Below are 25,985 nucleotides of genomic sequence, written 5' to 3' on the forward strand. Positions count from 1 at the left end.
TCCCATTTTGACCTCGGGACTTCCAGGCCGTATTCGGTACAGATATTTCTGTATACTATGCCGGCCACTTGGTTATGGCGTTCCATGTATGCCTTGCCTGCTAGCATCTTGCACCGTGTATGTTATGAGCTGGATTGTCTCTGGGGCATCTTTACACAGCCTGCCCCTGGGGTCTTGCCTGGTGTGATAGACCCCAGCCTCTATGGATCTTGTGCTCAGTGCTTGTTCCTGTACTGTCATGATTAGTGCCTCTGTGTTGTCTTTCAGTCCAGCTTTGTCCAGCCATTGGTAGGATTTCTGGATATCAGCCAACTCCTCTATCTGCCGGTGGTACATACCGTGCAGGGGCCTGTCCTTCCGTGATGGTTCCTTCCCTTCCTCCTGTTTCTTGAGTTTCTGCTGCCCGAGGTATTCACTGAGCACACAGTCAGTCGGGGCCATCTTCTTAAAGTATTTGTGGATGTTTGTTGTGTCATCCTGGAATGTGGTGCTGACACCCACCAGTCCCCGGCCTCCATCCTTCCGCTTAGCGTACAGCCTCAGGATGCTGGACTTGGGGTGAAATCCTCCATGCATGGTCAGGAGCTTCCTTGTCTTGATGTCAGTGGCTTCTATCTCCTCCTTTGGCCAGCTTATTATCCCAGCAGGGTACCTGATCACGGGCAGGGCGTAGGTGTTGATGGCCCGGATCTTTTTCTTACCGTTCAGCTGACTCCTCAGGACTTGCCTGACCCTCTGCAGGTACTAGGTACTAGGAAGCTTTCCTAGCAGCCTCTTCATGGTTCCCATTTGCCTGTGGGATCCCCAAGTACTTGTAACTGTCCTCAGTGTCTGAATTGTTGCCTTCTGGTAGTTCGATCCCCTCAGTTCTGACTACCTTCCCTCTGTTTGTCACAGTGAAACTGTTCATCATACTTTGATGCAGCTAAAACCATGCAGACAGAAATGAACAAATAAAGTTCATCTGCGGTGTGACCACAGCTATCAAAATGGGGCAGAACCTATGAATAAACACACGACATGCTTTCATTTCCTCATATCAAAAACAGACTTAAACAGTATAAATGTTGAGTGCATGCTAATCCTCAACAGTCGATTATAGCAGTTTTCTGAATTGCTAAAGCTCAACTCCCATTCTCTACACTAACCTAAACCACTTACATATCTCATTTAAACATTCTGCAAAATTCTAAACACCTCGTTACTCACTGAAACACATTTTGCAAAGTGATAGACATCTACAACCACAGGAGTGATCAGAGACCACAACCACATGGTAACACCTTTGACAGGAAACAATGTGAGCAGCTGTGATAAACCGGCTTTTACCTTTACTATACACTATTTCTTATGTCAATAAGAGGAGTACCAAAAAGAGAAAATGTTAATTTTAGCAGATGCTTTGTTACCACAGTGATTTTCACTATATACTCATGTTTTTGTACATCACTCAAGTGATTAGCTAGTAGGAGATCCATTTTTTGTTGTTATTATAAACATGTTGCATCCCCTAACTGTCGGTTTTCAGGGATTTAAATGTATAACACATACACACCCATGATCTGATAACATTGTGTGGTTGTGAGCACAGTTATAACTGCTTTCATGGGTTCATGGGTTGCCCGGAACTTTCAGAGGTTTTCTGGGTTTAGTTGGAAGAGTTTATTTTGTGCTTAGAGTTTTAAGAAGTCTACATGTGATTAAAAATGTGATGATGAGCTTGTTAAGCAGAAAGTGGCACTAGATCAGGTATCTTGGTGGAGAATAGTAGTGTCTTTAATTTACCTGACTTTTTAAAATGCACAGCTGAACACAATCTTGCATTCTTCGGTCTTTACTTTACAATGTAAAGCAATTATTATGATCTGTCAACTATGATATGTGACAAATAAAATTGAATTTCACAGAATCCAACTTAGAAGACCAGGGTGAGTTGTCATAACCCGGAAAGGTGAGTGGTCAGGATCCAAAATGCACACTCATCGGAAGGTGAGGTTAAACTGAAAATGAGACGTTTATTTGGCCGATGAGCAAATACAAAATGCAAGAATGTAAAGGGGAACTGAAAGAACTGTAACCAAAACGTATACTAGAATAAAACATAGTAGAAACATTAGGTAGCTGAGAGTGAGGAGACATGAGGGGATGGTGACTAATTAGCACAGAGGAATGGACTCAAACATTCAGACTTGACACAAAGACAGAAAGGTTTCTGTCTTAACCTTAACCTGGGCACAACGTGCAAACACAGAGATAAGACTGGGACATTAAAAAAAAACACATAAGGGAACTAACATCATCATCTGAAGAGCTCAAAAGCACCAACTCCAAAAACTAAAGTAGAGCTACATACTGGGTGAATATGAATATTTTTTTATTTCACCAAAAGTTCAGAAAGATTACAATAACCATGAGCATGTGAAAGTACACAGATTTTACTGGCCAGAGTAAAGAAATTTTCTCAATTATATTATATACCCAACATGCTGCCAAACCTAAAAAAAAATGTTGATTCTATATATTGCACTGAACCACACGAGCACAGGAACTTACACATTCGTGTTGTGGGTGGGTGGGTGGGTGGGTGGGGGCAGGGCAGCTGGTGTGTCAGGCTATATTTTTGTTTTTGCCTAATAGAAGCAGAAATCAACTTTTCTTATTTATTGTGTTATTCCAAAATTATACCAAATAACTTTGTCATATTCACCCAACCAACAGCCAAAATGGTTACATGCTATCCTCTCACAACTTGTGTAGTGACCATCATTGAGCTGGTGAGCTACAGGCCGTTCCTGATCTTGACCTCGCGATGCATCTGGCACCAGAAACACATGTAACAGCAAAACGCTTTATACCAGTCTTCAAAGCACGAGCCCTGCAGGATGGACAAAAAGAAGAGGAGAAGAGTGAGAAAGAAGATCGGAGCAGAAGTTTCTGTGGTTTCATTTGTGATGGTTGTAACTACTGTATCAGTGATCACACTGGCATAACAATAAAAGGGCCTGTAAGTGTCACTTTAAGACTATTCAGACATATTTTTAATTCAAATCAACACAGAAAAGGAAACACGGGGAAGCCCCCATGCTTGTCTGATTTAGAGTAATGTCAGTATTCACTTGGCGAATGTGAACCATTGAAAATATGATTCTTATATGTGTGCTGCGCATGTTCAACACCTCTGACCTCTCCTTCAAGGTCATAAAATGGAGCTAATGGTCCAAGTGATAATAAGGTTACACAGGGCTATTTATTAAAACTATGTTTCTCATTACAATTATTCATAGTGAAAACATGAAGGCATATAGGGAATGATATATGGGCACTGTAAATATCATGTTACTTTGGACCTATGACCTCTTCTGCAATGCCAAATAAGGTCAAATTTTCATAAAATATTTATTACTTATTGGTGACATTTAGGAAATGATACTGTTGTATGGGGCCTCAAAATATCATACATGATTTACCATTTACAATTCATCCAAATATTATGTCACATGTGACATCTTAGCTCATTTCTGTATTGCAAATCTATATTTCTTTTAAGTTTATCCTAAAATGTGTGATTTTTACTACTCTACATAATCTTGAAGTACATTAGCAAGCAAAAAATATATACTTTTTTTTTAAAAATTCCCCTGTGGGCGGTCTTATCCTTCAAGCTCGGGTCCTCTACCAGAGGCCTGGAAGCTTGAGAGTCCTGCGCAGCATCTTAGCTGTTCCAAGGATTGCACTCCTCTGAACAGAGACCTCGCCTAACATGAGAGTCATCGCACATAGTGTTCCGATTACCACTGGGACCACTGTTACCTTCACCCTCCACATCTTCTCGAGCTCTTCTCTGAGCCCTTGGTATTTCGCGAGCTTCTCGTGTTCCTTCTTCCTGATGTTGCTGTTGTTCGGAACCGCTACATCTATCACTACGGCCGTCCTCTTCTGTTTGTCTACCACCACTATGTCCGGTTGGCTGGCATCACCATTTTGTCCGTCTGTATCTGGAAGTCCCACAGGATCTTAGCTTGGTCATTCTCTACCACCGTAGCGGGCACCACCATTTTGGCCTTGGGACTTTGAGGCCATACTCGGCACAGATGTTTCTGTATACTATGCCAGCCACTTGATTATGGCATTCCATATATGCCCTGCCTGCTACCATCTTGCACCCTGCTGTTAAAACTTGCTTATGCATTCCATGTATCCCCTCCCTGCTAGCGTCTTGCACCCTGCTGTTATGTGCTGGATTGTCTCAGGGGCATCTTTACACAGCCTGCACCTGGGGTCTTGCCTCTTGTGGTAGACTCCAGCCTCTATGGATCTTGTGCCCAGAGCTTGTTCTTGTGCTGCCATGATTAGCACCTATGTGCTATTTTTCAGTCCAGCTTTGTCCAGCTACTCGTATGACAATGTGGAGGAGGTGGCTGACAATTGCTCCGTTCTGTAGTCGGTATCCGAGGCCAGTCTTGTCACTTATCTTACTGAGGGGGCCCATCCCTTTGCAGAACATGTGCGCCATGTGCCTCTTCTTCTTGGCCACTATGATGCCTGACAGGAGCTTTCATCTGGTACTGAGGGAGGTTATTCGCCAGTAGTTGGATGAGACCGGTCCCTTCTTGGGATTCTTGGGTATCAGGATTGTCTGGCCTTCAGTTAGCCATTTTGGGTGTCTCTCATCAACTTGCAGCTGGTTTATTTGTGCTGCCAGACTCTCATGGATTGTAGTCAGCTTCTTCAGCCAGTGGGAGTAAACCATGACGAGGCCTGTGCTGTCCAACTCTTACATACTGTAGACCCTTTCTTGGATGTCTGCCACTAGTGATGGTTACTAGACCCTGTTCAGGGAGGTTGCCGTGGTTTGATCCTAAGTCTGCTCTTAGATCCACATTCCACCAAACATTGCTGTTATGGGTTGCATCCTTCTCCAATGTGCTTGTTTATTCTCCTTCAAGGCCTCGGCCTTGGAAACTGCCAAGAACAAGCAAAGTTTCCAAGGCCTCAGGTATGGACATTTTGCAGTACTTCTTAGGCACCTTCTTCATTGCACCTTTTTGCAGCTCCAAGTGCTCATCTCCCACCACAATACCTTGATCTTGGCTGCTCCTTGTGGCTGTTCCTCTTGTAGCCAAGCATCTCACTGATCACTGCTGCTGTGCTGTAGATCAGCTAGTTAGTTTTGGTAATGGTCGCAGTAGGCATTGTCTGTAGTACTGCATTCACATCACCTAGTAAACCTTCAGAGGGTACTTCACGTAGTCTTGGTAACCGGCTACAGGGGATCCAGGTTTCAAGCTTCACCATGATCCTTACAAGTCAGTTCCTCTCGCACTCAACAATCCTACTTCCATCATGCTTGGGGCTTGGTATCAATCTTGGGTGGGGGTGAGGATATCTGACCCCTGACCTGTCATCCTGGCTCCCCCTTGCCGTAGCATTTGTGTTGTACCTCGTCAATCTCTAGCTGTGAGAGCAATCTCTTCTTTCGAATGTTGGAACACTGAGCTACAAGTTGTTTCACCGTCGCTGTGGATGTTGGGTATCGAAGAATCCATTGGTCCCTCATCCTATTCATGTAACCCCTTCTGCCAGGGTTACTTGCCCACCGATGCCTTCTTGTTTGACCTGTATATATGTATATATATATATATATATATATATATATATATATATATATATATATATATATATATATATATATATATACCGTATTTTCACGACCATAAGGCGCACCGTACTAAAAGGCGCAGTCTCAGTTATGTGTGCCATTACTGTATTTAACACACACATAAGGCGCTCCTGATTATAGGGCGCGGGTTTTATATACAATCTACGCCCACACTTCCCCCTTTAACGTTCTCATGGTGTCCTCTGCTACGGGGCCTGTTGTAAAAGGCCCCGTAGTTACGGTTTTATTCTGTTCAGTTGTTCACCTGTAGTTTTTTAGAGTGGCCAGTAGAGGTCACCCCACCGCTTTGTATGAGAGAGACTGTGGGCAGGGAGAAACGTGGGCAAGGCACCTGAGCTTTTCTGCTCCAGATTACCGGCAGAGAATTGGTCATTCCGTGAGAAGTGTGCGTTAATGAGCAACGTAAGTTTGTGATGTGTGAGGATGTGATAATAAGATGCGTTTGGGACTGTAACTGAGGTTAGGGGGGAAATGACTATGTTTCTGTCTGTGCCGTTAGCGGGTGCCAAGCTAAGCTAAGCTAAGCTAACTCTCCTGCCGTGTGGTTGGGTATAACTGTGTACTGTGTTAGCTCTCTCAGTGGGTCTATAAGTGAGTCGTGGGTAATATATGGCCTATGGTATTAAAGGGGATGTTAGTTTATTTCCCACCTGTGTTTATGTTGATGTACTCTGGAGTTATTGTTGTGAACACTTTAGTAATGTAGTATTTTCTTTCTGTTCCTTTCAGAGACCACACACACACACACACACACACACATACACATGCCCACGCACCTGAACCTGTATGCAATACCTGCTCCTCTGTTACCTTTAACTGTGTGAAGTCAATACAAGAGTCTGCACTATCCTCGGTGTCTTCATTGTCTCCCTTCTGAACATTCATCCTGGCCTTGAGCAGTGTTCTGGCCGACACTCCGAGGAGTGGTAGCTGCAAACCGAACTAGCACCTTACAGTCCTCCCAGTCCAAGCTATCTATCCAACACCCGTTGTGTGTATCGCTACCGTGCTGGTCCCCTTCTTCTCCACAGTGTGACTCACCGGGATGTCGAAAGCGAGCGGCACCTCGTCCATGTTAGTGATGTGGCTGGGCTGGATGTGTTTGTCGGCGATGTGTTTGCTGCAGTAGGAGCGGAAGATGGCCAGCTTTTCATTATAATCCGCTGGAAGTTGCTGCGCTACCGTAGTCCTGGTCCGGATGGAAAAATGGCACAGTTTCATGAAACGAAAGCACCAAGACGGACCTCCTTGGAAATGTTCAATTTTCATTTCTTCTGCTAGCGTTACTGCTTTTAGTCGAATGGTGACTGTCGAAACGCTTCTCCCACTCGTTCTTTGCTCGATGATCCACTGCTCGAGTCTTTCCTCCAACTTGGACCACCTTATGTCCGCGGAAACTCAGCTGCGTCTTCTTGACCTGTCGGAGCTCGTTTTCCAGCTTCCTCCACTTGCGAACCATCGTTTCATTAATCTTAAATTCTCTCGCGGCTGCTAGATTTCCATGTTCCTCCGCATAGCTGATGGCCTTCAGTTTAAACTGTGCTTCATAAGTGTGTCTCTTTGCCATTTTCAGGGTTGTTAAAACAACGATGTTCTGCATAGTGCACCTACCTGTTCTTTTATACAGGTATGTGCGTTTGTATATACAATCAACGCCCACACTTCCCCCTTTGGCGTTCTCATGGTGTTCTCTACTATGTCCTCCTTACAACACACACAGGGCGCACTGCAATATAGGGCGCGCCGCACTTTTTGAAGAAAATCTAAGACTTTTATGTGCGCCTTATGGTCGTGAAAATACGGTATTAAATAAAATAGTTTTTCTCTCCTCAGTTTTGTTTTTAGCTAACAACAATAACCTTGACCCTCCCCCACTCCCAGCCTTACATCGATCCCGTAGCGCTCTCTGATGGACTTGCTGAGCAAAGAGGACACCACACAGCATACATCCAGGACTGGGAGGAAGCAACAACAGCCGTGCTTTTTGGCTGTATCACACTGCATGCAGGGAAAACACCAAACGGCACAGCAACCTTGACAGAAGAGAAAAAAATATGTAGAGACAAAAATTTATTTCCCTTTTCAATAAGTTCTCCTTCAATGACTGGCTTTTGCATCCTGTGTTTTATATGCTGACTTCAGCCCTAACTTCAGATGGTCAGATACTCAAGACCCTCTGAATAAAAGTCTGATGAGACAGTTAATACAAAAATCACTACTGTTTGTAGAGTTTTCTAGATTAACTTACAAGTTTCCATATCACTGAAGCAATCACAGAGTCCAGTGCTCCACTCCCCATGGTTTAGATTAGTGGTGGTGACTGTCACTACCTGGGTGGGCTGCTGGTAGACGGCCATTTCTGGAGGAAAGAAGGTAAAAATGGAGACACATTGAAGGGTTATAGTGGTTGTTGCTCCTGTGTACAGAGAAATCAAATGCTAGAATATGAAAAAGATAACAGCTGGTTTGAAACATGACTGTCCACAGTGTGGATATTTTTACAAATCACAGTTTTCTGGTTCGTACAAATCACTACAAAGACCCTTGACACTAAAATTCTGATTACATCTTTCAAAACTCATAAACTCAGATAACAAACGGCATTCACAACACATTTCAAACCAATAACTTATATACAGTCATCTTTTTAAACAGATCGAAATTACAATTTTTGTAACACATCCAATCCAAATAATGCTGAGCATTCAAGACACACTACATCAAAAACTTATGAGTGTTCATCGCATGTACCTTAAGTGAGAAAAAAATTTAACCTGATTGTGAATCGATCATATTGATACACAGCCTGTAAGTTTATAAAACTTCAAGATACTAAAACAAATTTTGAGAAAATTAAAATATCAAAGTAATGTGATTTCATATATTTTTTAATTTTCTCAACTTTTGACTTTGTTGTTCACATAGCAGTTCTGGCAACTTGAAATTTCTTGTTCACCTGCATACATTACTGTGAACTTCACAATTATAACTGCTGAAATTCAGTCCCTGTCAACTGTTGCATGAGCTTGGGCCACATCGCTGGCAGAAAACTGGACTCATTCCCAGCGGGTGTTGGAATTTGCCAGGACTGCCCTTTTCCCCCAATTCTGTTAGTATTTATGGATGAAATTTCTAATCATAGCCAGGTGGCAGAAAACTTTCACTTTGGTGACCTCTGGATCTCGACTCTGCTTTTTACAGATGACGTGCTTCTGTTGGCATCATCACACGGTGCCTCTAGCTTGTGTGGAGTGGTTTGCAGCTAAGTGTAAAGCTGCAGGAATGAGAATCAGCACCTCCGCATCTGAGGCCATGGTTCTCAGCCGGAAAAGGGTGGACAGATTATATCGCTTGGTAGGCCTGGATCAGCTGGACGAGGTGGCTGGGGAGAGAAAGGTCTGGCTTTCTCCATTAGGCTGCTGCCCTGATGACCTGGCCCCAGACAAACGAAAGACGATGGATGGTTGGATGGATGGGTGACAAGAAAATCCTAGATTAAATTGCATTTATTTTTCCCTTCAACAAGCCCAGGAACCGTTGTTGAGTAAGCAACATCAGTAATGTAAAACATTATCTTTACAACTCTCAGCTGCTCCCTTATTTCAAGAATCTTTTCATTTATCCAGGCTAGGGAACAGCAGAGGTTGTACACTAGCTGGTGATCAAAAATTATTTGGAAACATGAAATGTTTTAGCTAGCTTCCGGCTGTGTCATCTTCATTTATTTCTCCACCAGACTCTACATAGCATCCTTAATAGGTTGATGTGTTTCAATAACATAGGGGCTAACATGTTTGCCAGGCCCTCTGGGCTGTAACTCGGAGGAAACACACCACAAGATGCCTGATGTAAAAATCTTTGCCAAACCAAACATGTTGTTATTAACATCACAGGAATATTGTTGAGAATAAAATCTCATGTTGCCAAAACTACATTTTGGTAACTTCAAAAACAACTGTTTCGTTGCCCTTATCCCACCTTTTTTGAGATGTGGTGCTTCAATTTTTGCATTGCGTTTTTATTTACTTTCTACTTTTTTTTATTTATTCTGTCTAGCAGAGTGGGTTAAGCAGCAGAGTTGACTATGTTGTTTGGTCCATGAAAACCTTGCTGAATCATCTCTGCCACTCCCAAACAGCTCATCCTGTTATCGACTATGCTGTTGAACTTCTAGATGCAAGTTTCAGCATTATGTGGAGTGAGCCCTAGTACCTCTCCGAGTTGGAGTTGGTCTTAAAATTAAGGAAATCCAATATCAGAAGGCCAAAGACACTTCACATATTACTATTTGTCCCTGTGTAGTTAGAACTAGGTCACGAATGCAGAAGCACTGTGTGAAAAATTAAGCATCACTGTTTTCTGTACAACTTTGACTCTCATATCATATCGTGCATGAATTTTGGCCCACCTTTTCATTGAGGTTTGTAGGTGTCTATTTATACAGAGGTCTCACCACAGCATTTAGGTCAGGCTCTTTTCTGTTACAGTCATTGTCCTGTTGCACGATAGTTTGTATTGAATGATATTTTTGTCATACCAATTGCACCAACAAAGAAGAACAAAGAAGTCATCATGCACGAGCAAGTGTCTGTTTTGGACACGCTGCTACAGTTTTACGCTTTCGCGGGTACCTCTCTGCTCTCGAAGAGAAATCCTGCCTGCGCTAATGAACTTACTTTTGACTGTCTGGAGGCCAAAGGAGCAAGAGGTCCTAATGTAATTGGTCACTTTGATGGACACTTCAGGTTTCTGCATAGAACTGAGATACACTGTGGTAGCCACAGAAATGCTGTTTTAAACTGTATTTGTTTACAATTTGAAAAATAAAGTTTGACGAATGAATTATCAACAGGCAATTAGGTAATGTTAATAAATATCGGTAATACATACCGACAACTGTTACTGGATTAATTTAATGTTGAAGAAATATTTGAAATCAGAGAATTCTAAAGCAGGTTCTGAAGCCTCTACAATCCCGTCCCATTAATCTGCTGTACAGTATCACATAGTTTATGTGATTAACAAAAAAAATAACATAATGAGAAGCACACATCATCCCTACGAAAAAGATCAAATTGCTTATTAGCCTATGTGTTTATGTTGTTGTTGGTGAATGCGCTTCACTCAGTGAAACAGCTGTACACATCTGGCTGCAGAGCTCCACTCACTCTGTGTTCAGCTTCGACTGTAATATTTCATCCATATAATATTTCATGTTCTCTGAACAGACAGACTATGAAGTGGACAGGAGAGGAGGATGTGACAGGCTGTCCTTGGTAAGGAGCTCATTTGTCTGAACTAGTGTCTGATATACAGTTCAGGTTGTTGCTATCATGCTGTGTAAATCTAAGGCTCTTATAACTATGTTACACACATACTTACTTGTAGCTGCTGTGTGCTAGTAATTGCTATGTTTTTATGCTTTGCGGTTATCTCTGTGCAGCTAACCACTGGATTAACTTCAGTTATGCCTGCTGTAGATCCATCACTCTGGTCTCCAGTCCTGGATCTGCAGATCACAGGGAAACATGGCACATCTTTCTACTATCTATTATCACTGCTCAAGCTAAAGTTAATCGGTGTATACCTTTCACCACTGATGCTGCTCTACAGATGAGCGAGTTGCCAGTGCCGTAGGCACTAATGCACCCTACGACCATAAGAGAAGCAGGCTTTGAACTTAATGCTTAAAACAAGCTGGATGGTTTTCAGCGCAGAGGACAGCATCCATGTTTTCCAAAAGAAAATTCAAATTTGCTTTCATCTTTGTATTTTGGTTCAAATCTTAAATACATCTCGATGGCAGTGTGACATCGTTTTAAAATACAGGAACACGGGGGCAGGCAGATATGTCGCAAAGAGACAGAAGTGCCGTACATGTAGAAAAACACTGGTAGAAAAAAACTGGTGTCCTATCTGCACTCACAACCCACAAGAGAGAGAAAACGTGCAAACCAACACATGACCACTTTTTAAATTCCCCTCTTGTTTAGTTTACATGTCGCCCTCCAGAGGCCAAGAAATGTACGACTCATGTTGGTCTGATTCCAAACCGCATATTCGTGTTTTACATGTGAGCGTCAAGAGCTACTTTTTCAGAAAAAGCGTTCAGTCTTTTGTTAGCTTTGTTATATTTTAAATTCATTAATTGCATTGTGGCCTTAGTACATAAGTAAAGATTGTGCTAAAGATTGCTACTGAATAGATAATCACTTTGCAACAAAGGGAATCTAGGATGAATTGGTGTGGTCGGTCTGCACAAGTGGAGACCTTAACTTTATCTAGATACAGTTCTACTCTTTTTAAAGTACTGCCACTGTATAATAGCCTTCAATTTTAATAATATTATTAACAGCATCTCAAGAATATTTCAACATGCACCTTTCAACATGCATGTGTATATACCAGATATGCAGTTTGGAATCAGACCAGTATGAGTAATATATGTATTGGCCTCTGGAGGGCGCCCACATGTCAACTAAATAAAAGAGGTGGAATTTAAAGAGGTCATGTGTCTTTTTGGGGGGAATTTTTCTGAACTATGATGTAAATAAGTAATCTCAAGAACAGAAAATAATTGCTTTCCATGTAAATTGAAGATGTCCTTCTCAATGTCATCAGAGTACTCTGGAAGTCTTACATGAATTTGGAACATAGCACAAGAGGGTGTGACATCACAGCATTGTACGTCACATAACTAGCAGACCTGTAATGACATGAAGTTATTTAAAAAATCCATTATCTTGGTTATGGCTTCTTTCTGATAAATGTAGATACAAATCAGCTACAGTGTGCATTATCTTCACTAAAGTATAACACACTGAACCCTCTGATGTGATGTGGTGGGGAGTACAAATACCTGGACACCCGTATACACAACAGACTCAACCGAAAGATCAAAACAGAGGCTGCGTACAAGAAGCGGATGAGCAAGCAAGGAAGCGCGTGAGTGCACCAAAATGTTGGAGATGTTCTGTCAGTTGAGGTGAGTGCAGTGCACTTTGCTGTGGTCTTCTTGGGGAGCCAGATTGGAGCTGGCGACACACACTGGAAAAAACTGCTCAGGAGAGCTAGCTCTGTGATTGGCTGTAGTTCTGAAGCTGTGGTGGAGAGGAAGTGATTGAACAAAATGCTATCCATCATGGATATTCCTGGCAACCCACTGCACCACGAACTTCTTTAAAAGAGTGATTCAGATCTGTTGCCCCAAAGGATAGAGGAAATACACTGATTTCCATGACAGAATCGTGTCTGTTTCTAATGTGCTTTCCTCTGAGGGCTTGAAGATCACTAACATCAAGACTTTCAGCCTCGTTGTTTCCAACGAGAGATTTCTCCAGAGTCTCTGGATGTTTTGATGATATAGATTTTGATGACTCTAGATGATGAAATATTTTAAGTCTTCACAGCTTTACACTGAAGAAAAATATTCTGAAATTGTTACACAATTTGTTAATGGACGTTTTTGCTGATCAACCAACCTGCCCACCTTTCCTTTGGAGCAACTCTGTTTCTCTAAGTTGCTTTTTAAATACCTAATCATGTTACTGACCTGTTGCCAAGTAACCCAATTACTTTTAAAATGTCCCTCCAGCTGTTTCTTTTTAGCACCACTTATATTTCCAGCCTTTTGCTGCCCCATCCGAACTGTTTTGAAACATATTAGTCCCATCAAATTCAAAACAAGTTATTTTTAACAACATTGTGTCAGTTTAAACATTTGACATCTTTTCTATTATGGACAATAAATTATGGACACTTGTAAGCGAGTTTTGAGATGTGAGATTTGTGACGTTTAGTGTGTTTGGAGTGTGTAGTTAATGTGTTGTCTTGTGTAGTTAGTGTGTAGTGTTGTGGATAGTTTTGTGTTGTGTGTCAGAACAATGTGGCGACTGCTGTCTCCAGGTAGAAACAGGAGTGATACACCTGCTGCTGTCAGACCTGCAGGTATCAGGCTGTGATGTTCTCCTTTATAGTGGACAGAAATTATGTTTTTGGAGTGGCACAAATAATTTGTGTGGCATCTTATTGAAGAACAGCTGATTGTTCTGTAAATAGTTTGAAATGGTTATTTAAAAAATCAAGGTAAATGGATGCAATTAAATTTGTTGTTTGCAAAACTTCTGCATAGGATTTTAAAATTGACAATTAATATTTGCATTTGAAGTTATGAAATATGATTCATTAAACATGTTTGTGATTGTTACAGTAAAAATATAACTTTTTCTACTGTGATTTTATGGTTTTTGTCTGATTTTAGATCAATTCTGGTTATACAGTATGACAAAATGAAAACATAACTGTAAATTCAGACACGCGAGGTTGTGCTAAAAAGAATGATACCAAACAAGGCAAAGCAAATAGTTTTTAAAGATAAAATGTGGAGGGAAAATCAAGAGTAGTAAAAAAATGGCCAATTATACCCTGGACCCCAGAGGGTTAAACGTTCTTTGTTTTTGTTTTTTAAAGTAACGATTGTAAAGGAATTTCTTTCACTTATGTACTAATCACATTATTTTATTGTATAATGCCTTGGTGCCACTGGATTTTAACATGTCTGAAACCCATACTGTAAGAAGGAAGTTGGGGGGAAACAGACAACTCCACAGGAAGAGTCTTTTGTCTCTTCGAGGACTCTGGGAGGTAGCAAGTGAGTGTGAACCTTAAGGTGTGAAACAGCTGTGTACTGCCTTTTGTTCCTGGAGAAGGTATTTAACTGAGAGCCATGCTAGGCTCAGTGAGACTCTGCTGACCCTGCCCCGTGGTCATGCAGGCTCTCCATCAAGCTTGGTTGTCTGTTCTGTGTGTTTTGATTAAAGAATGTTAGCTACCGCTCACCGCTCATCTGCAGGCTTTATTTAAGTGGAAAACTTCCACAACACGCAATAGTTACTTTTCCAAATAATTAATTACTTTTAGAATATTGTAACTCAGTTACTTTTTTGAAGAAGTAACTAGTAACTATAATTGAATTACTTTTTCAAAGTAACTTGCCCAACACTGCTCTTAGATAAATTAAGTTTACTTTATGTCAAATATAGCAAGGTGAATCTATGATGAATCTGATTCTTCTTTGATTGGGTGACAGGAGTTGAAAGTAACTGGATGAGAGAACCATGAGAAGGGCCCTGTGTAATTTAAAGAAAACGCCATCACAGCTGGCATTGAATGGCAGAAAAAAAACACAGTTTTTACTGGTCTTTGAACACTGCTTTTTCGGGCACCCACAAAACAGACATTGAAACGCCATTTGCTAGTGTAAAATACAGCGTTCCATCGTGGTCCCCATCGTTTTTTTACATCGTTCTGACTTATTAAACTGCGATTTTTAAGTCATTTCTTCAACCAGGTAGGTAGTGTAAGTGGCAAGTTGGCACACTGGCAGAAGGAATTTAAATGGGCCCATGAAGTAAAATTATTTGCTCGGATTATGTTTTTTCTTGCAGATTTGTTATGACAAAAATATAATTCCATAAATTTCAGTTTGGATTTAGCTGTCAGAAAGACGACATCACACACTCTAGGATACTTTGGTACTCAAAAGAGTTCATGGTTGGCTTGATAACTGCAACATACCCAGGTCCTGTGACTGCTTTGCATTTAATTGCAAAGCAGTCACAGGACCTGCAAAGCCCAAATCATTGTGCTTCCACCCCTGTGTTTGACACCAGGTATGAGGTGTTTGGGCTGATATGCTAGATTTGATTTTTCAACCAACGTGATGTTGTGCACAACGAGTAAACATCTCCACTTTGGTCTTGTCTGTCCAAATAAACCTTCCCAGACTTGTTGACTGCAACATATGCGCCTAAACTCTATTTACACTATCAGTTGTTTAAAACAATCGAGCTGAAGGGTTTTGATAAAATATTTCCACGCACTCTTCTCTTATCTTCCTACAACAGATAGCTAAAATTTGGCATTCCTGGAAAAGGCTTTCTAGTCTTACATCCACCATTTCTTGAATAGTGTAATTAGACAAAGAGGAACTGCCTCAAATTCAAGTATATTCATCCATGTAGTGATTTTAAAATGGGGTTTTACCATAACGAACGTGTAGCGACTTCCACAGTCGCTAAAGGCCGGGGATGGAGCTTGTCTCTTTGCCTGACGCGCTGTCAACTTATGCAATAATGCGAAAGGTGGAATTGTTTGCTTATTTATTAAAGTGCTTTGAGAGTTAACAGAGTAATGTGATCATCTCACGATTTGTACTCTTACAACGTCACAGGCTCTAATGTAACAAAGCAAAACATGTTGTGCAGCGGTCAACAAAAATTACGGCTACCCAGCCCTCCTCTCTGTCAAAATCAAACCCCCGTGAATGACAGACTGACAACGCCCATTTATGTCGCCGCTAGCACCCACGTGACTCCCATAACAACCAAACAAATGAAAACCCAGTGATCATCAAAATTCTATATATTTAATTATGGCTCCTACACAACGCTACATGGTTTTCCGTACCTGCTAAGCTTTTCTCCAAAGACATGCATGTTAGGTTAAATGGTGATTATAAATTGGCTGTATACTGAAAATAGTACATCTGTAGGTGTGAATATGAGCTAAATAAAGATGTGATTTAAAACATGTTGAGTGCTGAGCACAAGACTTGAAAATTGCTACATAATTGCCAGTCCAATTGTAAATGGATTTTTAGTTCCATTACAGTTATGAGAGTTTAGCTAACTTCAGGTTCATTCAAGCATAGTAAACAGGGACAGGAGAAGCTTGGTGTTTCTAACAAATCCTAAATTTGGCATGCAGTTTATTTCTTGAATCACTCTCACGATGCAAGCTGCTATCTGAATTCATTTATAGTGCAAACAAAGCAAAGTTTCATTGGCTACTGTGCCTAAGATGCTATCATGTAAAGGGTATTTTCAGTTGTAGTGCATTATACGTTACACATAAAACCCATCAGCTAACATTTACCGAACTGTGAGCTAATGCAGATTAGTGTAAGAAAGAATAGTCGCTAAAATGAGTTTAAAACGCTAAACTGTAACTTCCTTTATCCTCACTGTGCTGACAGCAGTGATAATTATCACACATCCAGATCATGTTTTTCTTAAGGAAAGTACAGTTTTCCTTCAACTAACTCACAACAGCTTACTGATGATGAAACTAACCAACCAGTATTGTATGTTCACAAAGAACTGACTGTGTTTAAGATGTTCATTATTATAAAAGGGTTTTTCTTACCTTTCCTCTGATTCTGTAAGCTTTGAAGATGAGAGTAAGAACAAGAGGAATATATACCTGGAAATTGTGAGGGAAGTAGTGGGTGGGCTGAGGTTTTGATTTGGAGCATGTTGTGGCTTCTTTTTTTGGTAATTGCCCTACAAATATCTAGAACAGCCACAGACTGACATTAGTCTAAGAGCTCATGTGGAGAGCCTAAAGAATTTTTTTTTTTTTTTTAATTAACACTCACTGTCAGTACTTGAGTCTCTTAAGGCTGTAACAAAAAGCTGGACCTAAAAGCAGACTCGAGTGAAGCAACTAGGAGTTCAAAAGTTTTAGTGACATCAAGAATTTGTAACAACACGGTCACAGGGAAAGCCAGAGCAGGGAGCAGATGTCACAGGAAGAGTGAGCACTAGAAAAAAAAAAAGGAGCACAGAGTTAGTCATATAGTTCCAAAAGGAGTAAAGCAGTTTCAAGCTAACTTTCTAGACAGGCATTTCAGAGGAATAGCTCAGGAGGACAACCACACATTCTGACCTTGCACATAGCAAGGAGCTGAGGTCTTTCAGCGGTAGGACAGACTCTGGCGAGATTCCAAGTTTTCTTCAGTTCTAGCCACATAGAACTGAAGAAATGGCCACTTCTGGGAACAACAGTGGTTGGTATCCCAGGGAAACCTGATAAGGAGAAAGACCTGTAGCTGAGGAGGTGAGACAGTTATGTGCATACTCAATCCATGCCAACTGAGAACACCAAGTTTTAGTCATTGTGCAAATGTACTGTTTATAAGGTTGGGGAAACCTGCAGTCAGCTGACACTGAAGAAGTCACTTGGATGAGTGACAAAATGTTTGTCCCACTGAAAACACTAATGAACAGAATCAACTTTTTGGAACAAAATGACAAGTTCAATTTTGTCTGCTGCTGCCAAAATCATGCAGACAGAAATGAACAAATAAACTTTATCTGTGGTGTGATCACAGCTATCAAAACAGGGCAGAACCTATGAATAAACACACACAACATGCCTTCATTTCTTCAGATCAAAAAACTTGTCCAGCTTTGACCTGCTGAATGTTAGAAATTGTAACATTTTTGGGATGTAACAGATATAATATAAGACACATTTAGAGTTATTTATCAATTTTTTCTTTGCCACATATATTTGCATATATCTTGCTTTATATATTTGATGTCTTCAGTTTGTATCTACAATGTAGAAAGTAGTAAAAAAAAAAAAGACTGGTAGTGAATATACTATATACTCATGTTTCTGTAGATTGAGTGAGAAACTACTGGGAAATCCATTTTTTTGTTCTTGTTATTAACATGTTGCATCCCCTAACTATCGGTTTTCAGGGATTTAAATGGGTAACAATTACACACCCATGTCATGATAACATTGTGTAGTTGTGAGCACAGCTATAACTGCTTTCATTGGTTTGATACATTGGCCGGAACTTTCTGAGGTTTTGTGGGTTTAGTTGGAAGCTTTTCTTTTGTGCTTAGAGTTTTGAGAATTCTACATGTGATTAAAATCTGATGATGAGCTTGTTGAGCAGAAAGTGGTGCTAGATCAGGTATCTTGGTGGAGAACAGTATTATCTTAACTTTTTAAAACAGACAGCTGAACACAATCTTGTATTCTCGGGTCTTTCTTTACAATATAAAGCAATTATTATGATTTGGTGCTATGATATGTGATAAATAAAATTGAATTTAACAGAATCCAACTTAGAAGACAAGGAGTTGTCATAACATGAAAATACACACTCTCTGGAAGGTGAGGTTAAACTCAAAATGAGCCATTTATTTGGCTGAGAAGCAAATACAAAATGCAAGAATGTAAAAGGGAACCGAAAAAAATGTAACCAAAACCTATACTTGGAAAAAAAAACTAGAAACACTAGGGAGCTGAGATCACTGATGCAAGGAGACATGAAGGGATGGTGACCAGTGATGGGAATAACGGCGTTACTAACAGTGTTACATTTTTCAGTAATGAGTAACCTAACTAATTACTATTCCTATCGTTACAACGCCGTTACCATTACTAACAAGAAAATGCGGTGCGGTCACGTTACTATTTTTAAACAAACAGATGGTTGAAGCTGTAATAATCTGGGCGCTACAGCTTTAAGCAGCTGCGCGCGCTCCTGCGGACAGCAATCACTTTCTGGTAGACAAATCACTTTTTGGCACAGCACCTGGAGCTAAGGGGGAAAACAATCGTATGAGTGCCGCTGTTTGGCTGAAGAAGAATAAAGTAGTCGTGGTAAGCCAATCACATGACCACTTTAAGATGACAAAGCAACAAGGTGATATATACCAGTTTTTAAATTGTGTTGATAGGCCATGTAAAACCAGAGTCATGATAAACAATATATATGCTGTGTTTTTTCCTCAATAGTTTCATCACGTTTACTGTCTAAGAGCGCTAGCAAGCACTTTCTCCTTATGGTAAATGGTCTGTATTTGTATAGCGCTTTACTTAGTCCCTATAGACCCCAAAGCGCTTTACACTACATTCAGTCATCCACCCATTCACACACAGGTGATGGTAAGCTACATTGTAGCCACTGCTGCCCTGGGGCGCACTGACAGAGGCGAGGCTGCCGGACACTGGCGCCACCGGGCCCTCTGACCACCACCAGTAGGCAACAGGTGAAGTGTCTTGCCCAAGGACACAATGACCGAGACTGTCGGAGCCGGGGCTCGAACCGGCAATCTTCCAATTACAAGGCGAACTGCCAACTCTTGAGCCACGATCGCCCCAAAAAATAAAAAAAAACAAAAAACAGCCCGTTCGCTTTGGTGGAAAAATGTACCATGTCAACCAATCAAAAAATGATATGGCTCATCGTTTTTTCACTTTCACATGTTTCTCCCACTGAAACTTTTTGGGACAAACTGACAAGTTCAATTTTATATTTCTCACATCATTTTACAGAGCTGCCAGCTCCAATGTTGATGCTTTAAAATATCACCACTATATGTAAACCTCTTGATCCTACCCAATTCAATTACCTAAAAAACTCTGATATGATTGAAGATGGTAATCAAACTGTTTATCAGAGGGAAAGTGTGATTTGTAGGACACCTGAGCCTAACATTAGCTGGCATAATGTTACCTTATAACCAGTTGCTGTTGTTTAGTCGGCTTGTTATCAACTGTCCAAAGACGGGAAGGTCACACGTCTAATCTGCCGACAATAAGTGACTGCAACAATATCTGGAATAAATAAACATGTTTATGTATGTTATTGTGTTTGAGCCCTGAGTTCAGTTCAAGAGATGAGGCTTAAGGTGAGGAAAAGGAGCAGGAGGTGGAAATGACAGAGGAGAGAGTGGAGTGGTGGAGGAAGAAAAAAACACAATGAGAAAGAGTTGATGAAAATGTACATGTACAAATCTTAACTAGCCATATATCATTCGAAAGAGTCATGATCTTTAAATTAAAAGCAACTTATAAGGTGTATGTCACTGATCTTTTGCCACAAAGGAAATAGGCAGAACGGCAATGTCCATCTCAGCCATTGTATTCGAGCCCGTTCTCACTTGGTCCGCGTAATATACCGATGATTTGTCACGTCCAGAGACGTTCCTCGGGAACGGGAAAGGTATCCTTCCGCGTTCCTCATGAACGCGCCGGGTTGTGGATGGAATCGAATAGATAGACGCTCCCAGCAGTAATACACGTTCCAGCCGTGTATTCCAGCCCTAACCTTATTCCTAATCCTCCTACTTTTCAATAGTCTAGGAACTACAAGTAAACCAGCAGTTTGAGAGGGAAGTGTTCTTATGGGGTGATATGGTACTATGAGGTCTGGTGTAGAGTCAACAATCTGTCTCTGATCATGGACAAAACAAAGACATAATTGTCAACATCAGGAGAGCACAGAGAGATCCCTGTCCACTGAATATCGATTGATCCTCAGTGGAGTTTGTCAAGAGCACCAAATTTCTTGGTGTTCACCTGGCAGATTACCTTTCCTGGTTCAACAACACCAGCTCCATAAGTACGAAGGCCCAACAGTGTCTTTACTTCCTGTTGAAGCTGAGAAAAGCCCATCTCCCACCATCAATTCTCACCACCTTCTACAGAGGGACTATTGAGAGCATCCTGAGCAGCTGTCCCACTGTAACTGCACTGTATTGGATCACAATACCCTAAGAACAGCTTAGAAGATCATTGGAGCTTCTCTTCCCTCCATCACAGACACCAGCATTGTGGAGGACCCCACACATCACACACACACTCTTCACCCTGCTGACTTCTGGCAAGAGGTACCAGAGCATTCTGGCCGTCACTGCCAGATTGTGAAACAGTTTCTTCCCCCAAGCCGTCAGACTCCTGAACACTGGACTGGACACACACACACAAATACCTTCATAGACGTCACTACCAAGCACTTATCTGCACAATCTCATACACACAAACACGCCTTCATACATCAAGTTACTGTCATTGCTGCACTTTTCTGTTGCATAGTTGTGTCTGCACTGTCTTGTGTCTGTATTGTTCTGTTCTCTCTGGTCTGGCACTGGCTTTGTTTTGGGGGTTTTTTGCAATTTTTGCACATTGCCCTTATGTAGTCCTGTTTTAATTGTCTGTTTTGAATGTCATTTGTTGCACCATAGTCTTGGAGGAACACTGTCTCATTCCACTGTGTACTGTACCACTGCACATGGTTGGAATGACAATAAAGCCAGTTAACTTGACTTTAAAGTAAGATGGGCCCTGATTATTAGTATCATTATTATTATTATTACAATTATTATCCTGACTATATCACCCTGTATGTTAGCGAAAGGATTTTGAATTAGATTCTGGAATTAAAATGAAGCAAAGTCAAAACATACTCTCTTTTTCTAGCATTTTGGATACATTTTGCAATAAATAAGTAGACTGTTACATTGCAGCTGATGAAGCTAATCACGGAAATCGTTTTAAATTAGAATCTGTCACAGTGAAGCTGTTCATCATACTCTGATGCAGCTAAAACCATGCAGACAGAAATGAACAAATAGTGGTGTAACCACAGCTATCAAAACAGGGCAGAACCTATGAATAAACATATACAACATGCCCCCATTTCTCCATATCAGAAAACTTTTCCGGCTTTGACCTGCTGAATGTTAGAAGTTGTAACATTTTTGTTGCAATACAATATAAGATACAGATACAACTCAACTCAACTCCCGTTCTCTACACTAACCTAAACCGCTTACATATGTCATTTAAACTTTTTTGCAAAATTCTAAAAACCTTGTCACTCACTGAAACACATTTTGCAAAGTGATGGACATCTACAACCATCTGGTACCACCTTTGACAAGAAACAATGTGAACAGATGTGATAAACCAGCTTTTTACATGAAATCAAAACGTATGAAAGTAAAGTAGGAAATGTAAAGTATGAGACTCTTCATTGCTATAAATTATTCATGAAGCTGTGATGGTTCAAATTTTTGTCACACATACCGAGGTGTACATTAATGATTAATGTATCTGATATGCAAGTTACATTAGTTGATGGAAGTGCACAATATATAAATAAATCCTTTATTTTACCTTTACTAAATTTGAGTGCATGCTATTCCTCACTAGTTGATTATAGCAGTTTTCTGAATTGCCAAAGCTCAACTCTATGCTCTCTACACTAAATTCTCAAAATCCTTAAAGAAACAAGCGCCTGAAAGACGGCGAGTTTGTTGTTATTATAATAAAGAATACATCAGCGGGGGGGCGTTTTAAAAAAGCACTACCCTATCACACATGCCACCAATGGTATTCCCCCCCCCCCCGCCAGCCTCCCCGCCCACGGGTGTTTTTTGTCCGGTTTCGGGCAGGCTCTGCCGGAGATGTCCACCGGAGGCCGCTGTTTAACTAACCCAAATCCCCAGATTCAAGATTCAAAGCGTTTTTTTGTCATGTGTGCAAAGAAAAGGCATTTCTCTGTGCAATGAAATTCTTTCTCTTTTGCCGTGCTATTTGTAGATAAAATACAAATATCATTAATAAATAAGTGGAGACAAAAAAATTGAAGTGCTAAATAGATTAATGTGCAAAAGAGCTATGAGCTGGTTTGATATGTGAGAAGACCTGACGTGCAAAACTTATTATTACTGTTCAAGAGTCTGATAGCAGTGGGGAAGAAGGAGTTGTTGAGTCGGGATGAAGTGTGAACAGTCCGTGTTGGGGGTGTGTGAGGTATTTGAGGATGGAGGCAGCTCTCCTCTGGACTCTGCGATGGTAGATGCTCTGCAGAGAGGGCAGCAGGCTCCTGGTGATCTTCTCCGCAGTTGTTATAACTCTCTGCAGGCGTTTGCAGTCCATAGCAGTAGTGCTGCTGGTCAGTGTGCTCTCCACAATGCAGCTGTAGAACCTGCTGAGGATCTTGGCCGACATAACAAATTTCCTCAGCCTCCTCAGGAAATACAGCCACTGCTGAGCCTTCTTGACCAGCTGTGTGGGGTTCAGTGTCCAGGTGAGGTCCTCAGTGATGTAGACGCCTAGGTATCTAAAGCTGCTCACCTTCTCCACTTCACTCTCCCAGATAAACAGCGGCTGGTGAGGCCTCCTCTTCTTCCTCCTGTCTACTATCATCTCTTTTGTCTTATCATTGTTGAGGGTGAGGTTGTTGTCCTCACACCATGACACCAGACTGGCCACCTCTCTCCCATAAGCTGCTTCGTCCCCTCCTGTGATGCGACCAATCACTGCAGTGATTGTGATATATATTGAAACCATTACTATAGGCCATTTCTTATGTCAATAAGGGAAGTAACACAAAGTGAAAACCCTAATTTCAGCAGATGCTTTGTTACCACAGTGATTTTCACTATATACTCATGTTTCTGTAGATTGAGTGAGAAGCTGGTGAGAAATCCATTAAAAAAAAAAATTATAAAACAGGGTTTTAAATGTGTAACACATACACACCCATGACATGATAACATTGTGTGGTTGTGAGCACAGCTATAACTGTTTTCATGGGTTTGATGCATTGGCCGGAACTTCAGAGGTTTTGTGGGTTTAGTTGGAAGCTTTTCTTTTGTGCTTAGAGTTTTGAGAAGTTTACATGTCATTAAAATCTGATGATGAGCTTGTTAAGCAGAAAGTGGTGCTAGATCAGGCATGTTGGTGGAGAAAAATATTATCTTTACTTTGTAAAACAGACAGCTGAACACAATCTTGTATTCTTGGGTCTTTACAATATAAAGCAATTGTTGTAATTTGATTCTATATAAATAAAATTGAACTGAATAGAGTCCAATGTAGAGGACAAGGGTGAGTTGTCATATTGTCAGGAGGTGAGGTGAGTTTTTTTCTGGCTGGCAGAAAACAAAAACTTCTATTAAAACTCTTCAGTTGTTTCATACAAATCAGCTAAAGAGTTCTGATAAAATATTTCTACCCACCCTTCTCCTACCTTCCTACAACAAATTTAACATTCCTGGAAAAGATGAGCTTTCTAGCATTACAGCCACTTTCTCAAATTAGTTCGAATTAGCTATGGATATTGTAATTAAAAGATTTCCTCTGGTTCTGTAAGCTTTAAAGATGAGATAAAGAGGGAGAGTAAAATATATCTTCAAACTGTGAGAGGTGTGGTGGTGGATGGGCAGACGTTTTCCTGTAAAAGGAAACTTAAAATCCTCTGAAAGGAGAAACACAGTTCCACATTCTTTCAAACCTGTGTACACACAAAAAACATGGAAAGGAAACAGAAATAAACTTCCAACAAAGAAAGTGTTAAAAGTAAAAGTTATGGTCAGTGCCAAGTTTAATGTTCAAAGTATTTTATACTCATTATTATATTATTTTCTCTGTTATTAAAACTTGATTGATGTAGACTATTTAACTCGTACTCTGTATGGTGTAATCACAGGAGCTGCATGTGTATAAATGCAAAGTTGTTTTAGAAGAAAAACAAATTGCACAGATTAAACACAGCCTCTACAGAATAATGCGGTTGACATGACTTGTTAACACCCATTGTTGTTTTGCACTCTGCCTGGATACTTCCTGGAACATTTTGTGGTTTCAGGTGTGACTTGAAGTGTGGAGAACAATCACAGACTGACGTGAGTCTAAGATATTGATGTGGAGAGGCTAACAATGTTTTTAAAAACAATTCATGCACACTTTCACTACTTGAGTTTGTCAGGCTGTAAAAAAAAGTTAAAAACTATCACTACACCACCAGCAACATAACAATAACCAAATATATCCTCGTGACAACCGAGAAAACAAGTATCTTTCAGTTTAACTCTTTCTGTGATGTCCTGCTTATTTGGAGCTAAAAAAGGGCCACCCAAACACATGAGATATCATTGGAAAGGCCAGCGTGTCCTCTTTTGAGCATGATAGGACTTATTAGAGTAGCTCAAATAAGTCAATACATATAGACCAATAACAATTGTCTAATAAAGAGGACATAAATGGATAGGCTGGTTTTCAGGAGGATATGACGTTTATATAAACAAAAAGCCTCTTGTTAGAACATAAACTCCTTTGTACAGCCCAACACTGCCCTCTACAGTGAAAAAGATGTTAGGACAGAATTCTTGGTTAATTATGTATTTCATATTTGCCACTTACAACATCACAGACTCTCTCAGATATTCTCTGCAGCATTTTGTGTTTCTGCAGTCATATCAGACTGATACTGTTTTTTAAGAGCTGTTGTTGAAATTGTGTTAAACATTTCACACACACATCATCACTAGAGTATTTCACTACATAAATAAATTCATATTGGTTCATATTTTATATCCCTTTTGTTACAAACAGACAAGTTCAATTTTGTGTTTTTCCATTACATCAAATATTTTATAGATCTGCCCACACACAAATCTCACCACTAGATGTCAGTAGACTGCAGATTGTAGTCTGCAGAGTTCTGTTTTCTTACCCCTTCCAATTCAAATGCATAATCGTAGTTTTGGTAGTATTGAGCCAGAAAACTTTGGGTACTGAAAAATAGAAAATAGCATTGAAAGAAATAAAAAAGGAAACTGGAAAACCAGCTGAAGTCTACATTTTTTTTATACACTGACTGCATGAAAATAGCAGGGAGTTTAGTGCAGAATAATTTTTTTTGTTTGCA

At 40.5% G+C, this 25,985-nt stretch overlaps 1 protein-coding gene across 1 annotated transcript; it reads right to left on the reverse strand.

Annotated features, from left to right (window-relative positions):
* Window positions 1–1,995: 1,995 nt before the first annotated feature.
* LOC116310367 (placenta-specific gene 8 protein-like) lies at window positions 1,996–11,117 on the reverse strand. The gene is made up of 4 exons (XM_031727132.2): window positions 11,063–11,117; window positions 7,929–8,039; window positions 7,568–7,713; window positions 1,996–2,875 (listed from the first exon to the last, which is right to left on the reverse strand). Exons 2-4 carry the CDS (start codon window positions 8,035–8,037, stop codon window positions 2,780–2,782), a joined length of 351 nt encoding a protein of 116 aa, XP_031582992.1. The 5' UTR covers window positions 8,038–8,039; window positions 11,063–11,117; the 3' UTR covers window positions 1,996–2,779.
* Window positions 11,118–25,985: the final 14,868 nt, after the last annotated feature.

Source organism: Oreochromis aureus, linkage group 3 (genome assembly GCF_013358895.1).
Source record: "Oreochromis aureus strain Israel breed Guangdong linkage group 3, ZZ_aureus, whole genome shotgun sequence".
NCBI classification, from domain to species: Eukaryota; Metazoa; Chordata; class Actinopteri; order Cichliformes; family Cichlidae; genus Oreochromis; species Oreochromis aureus.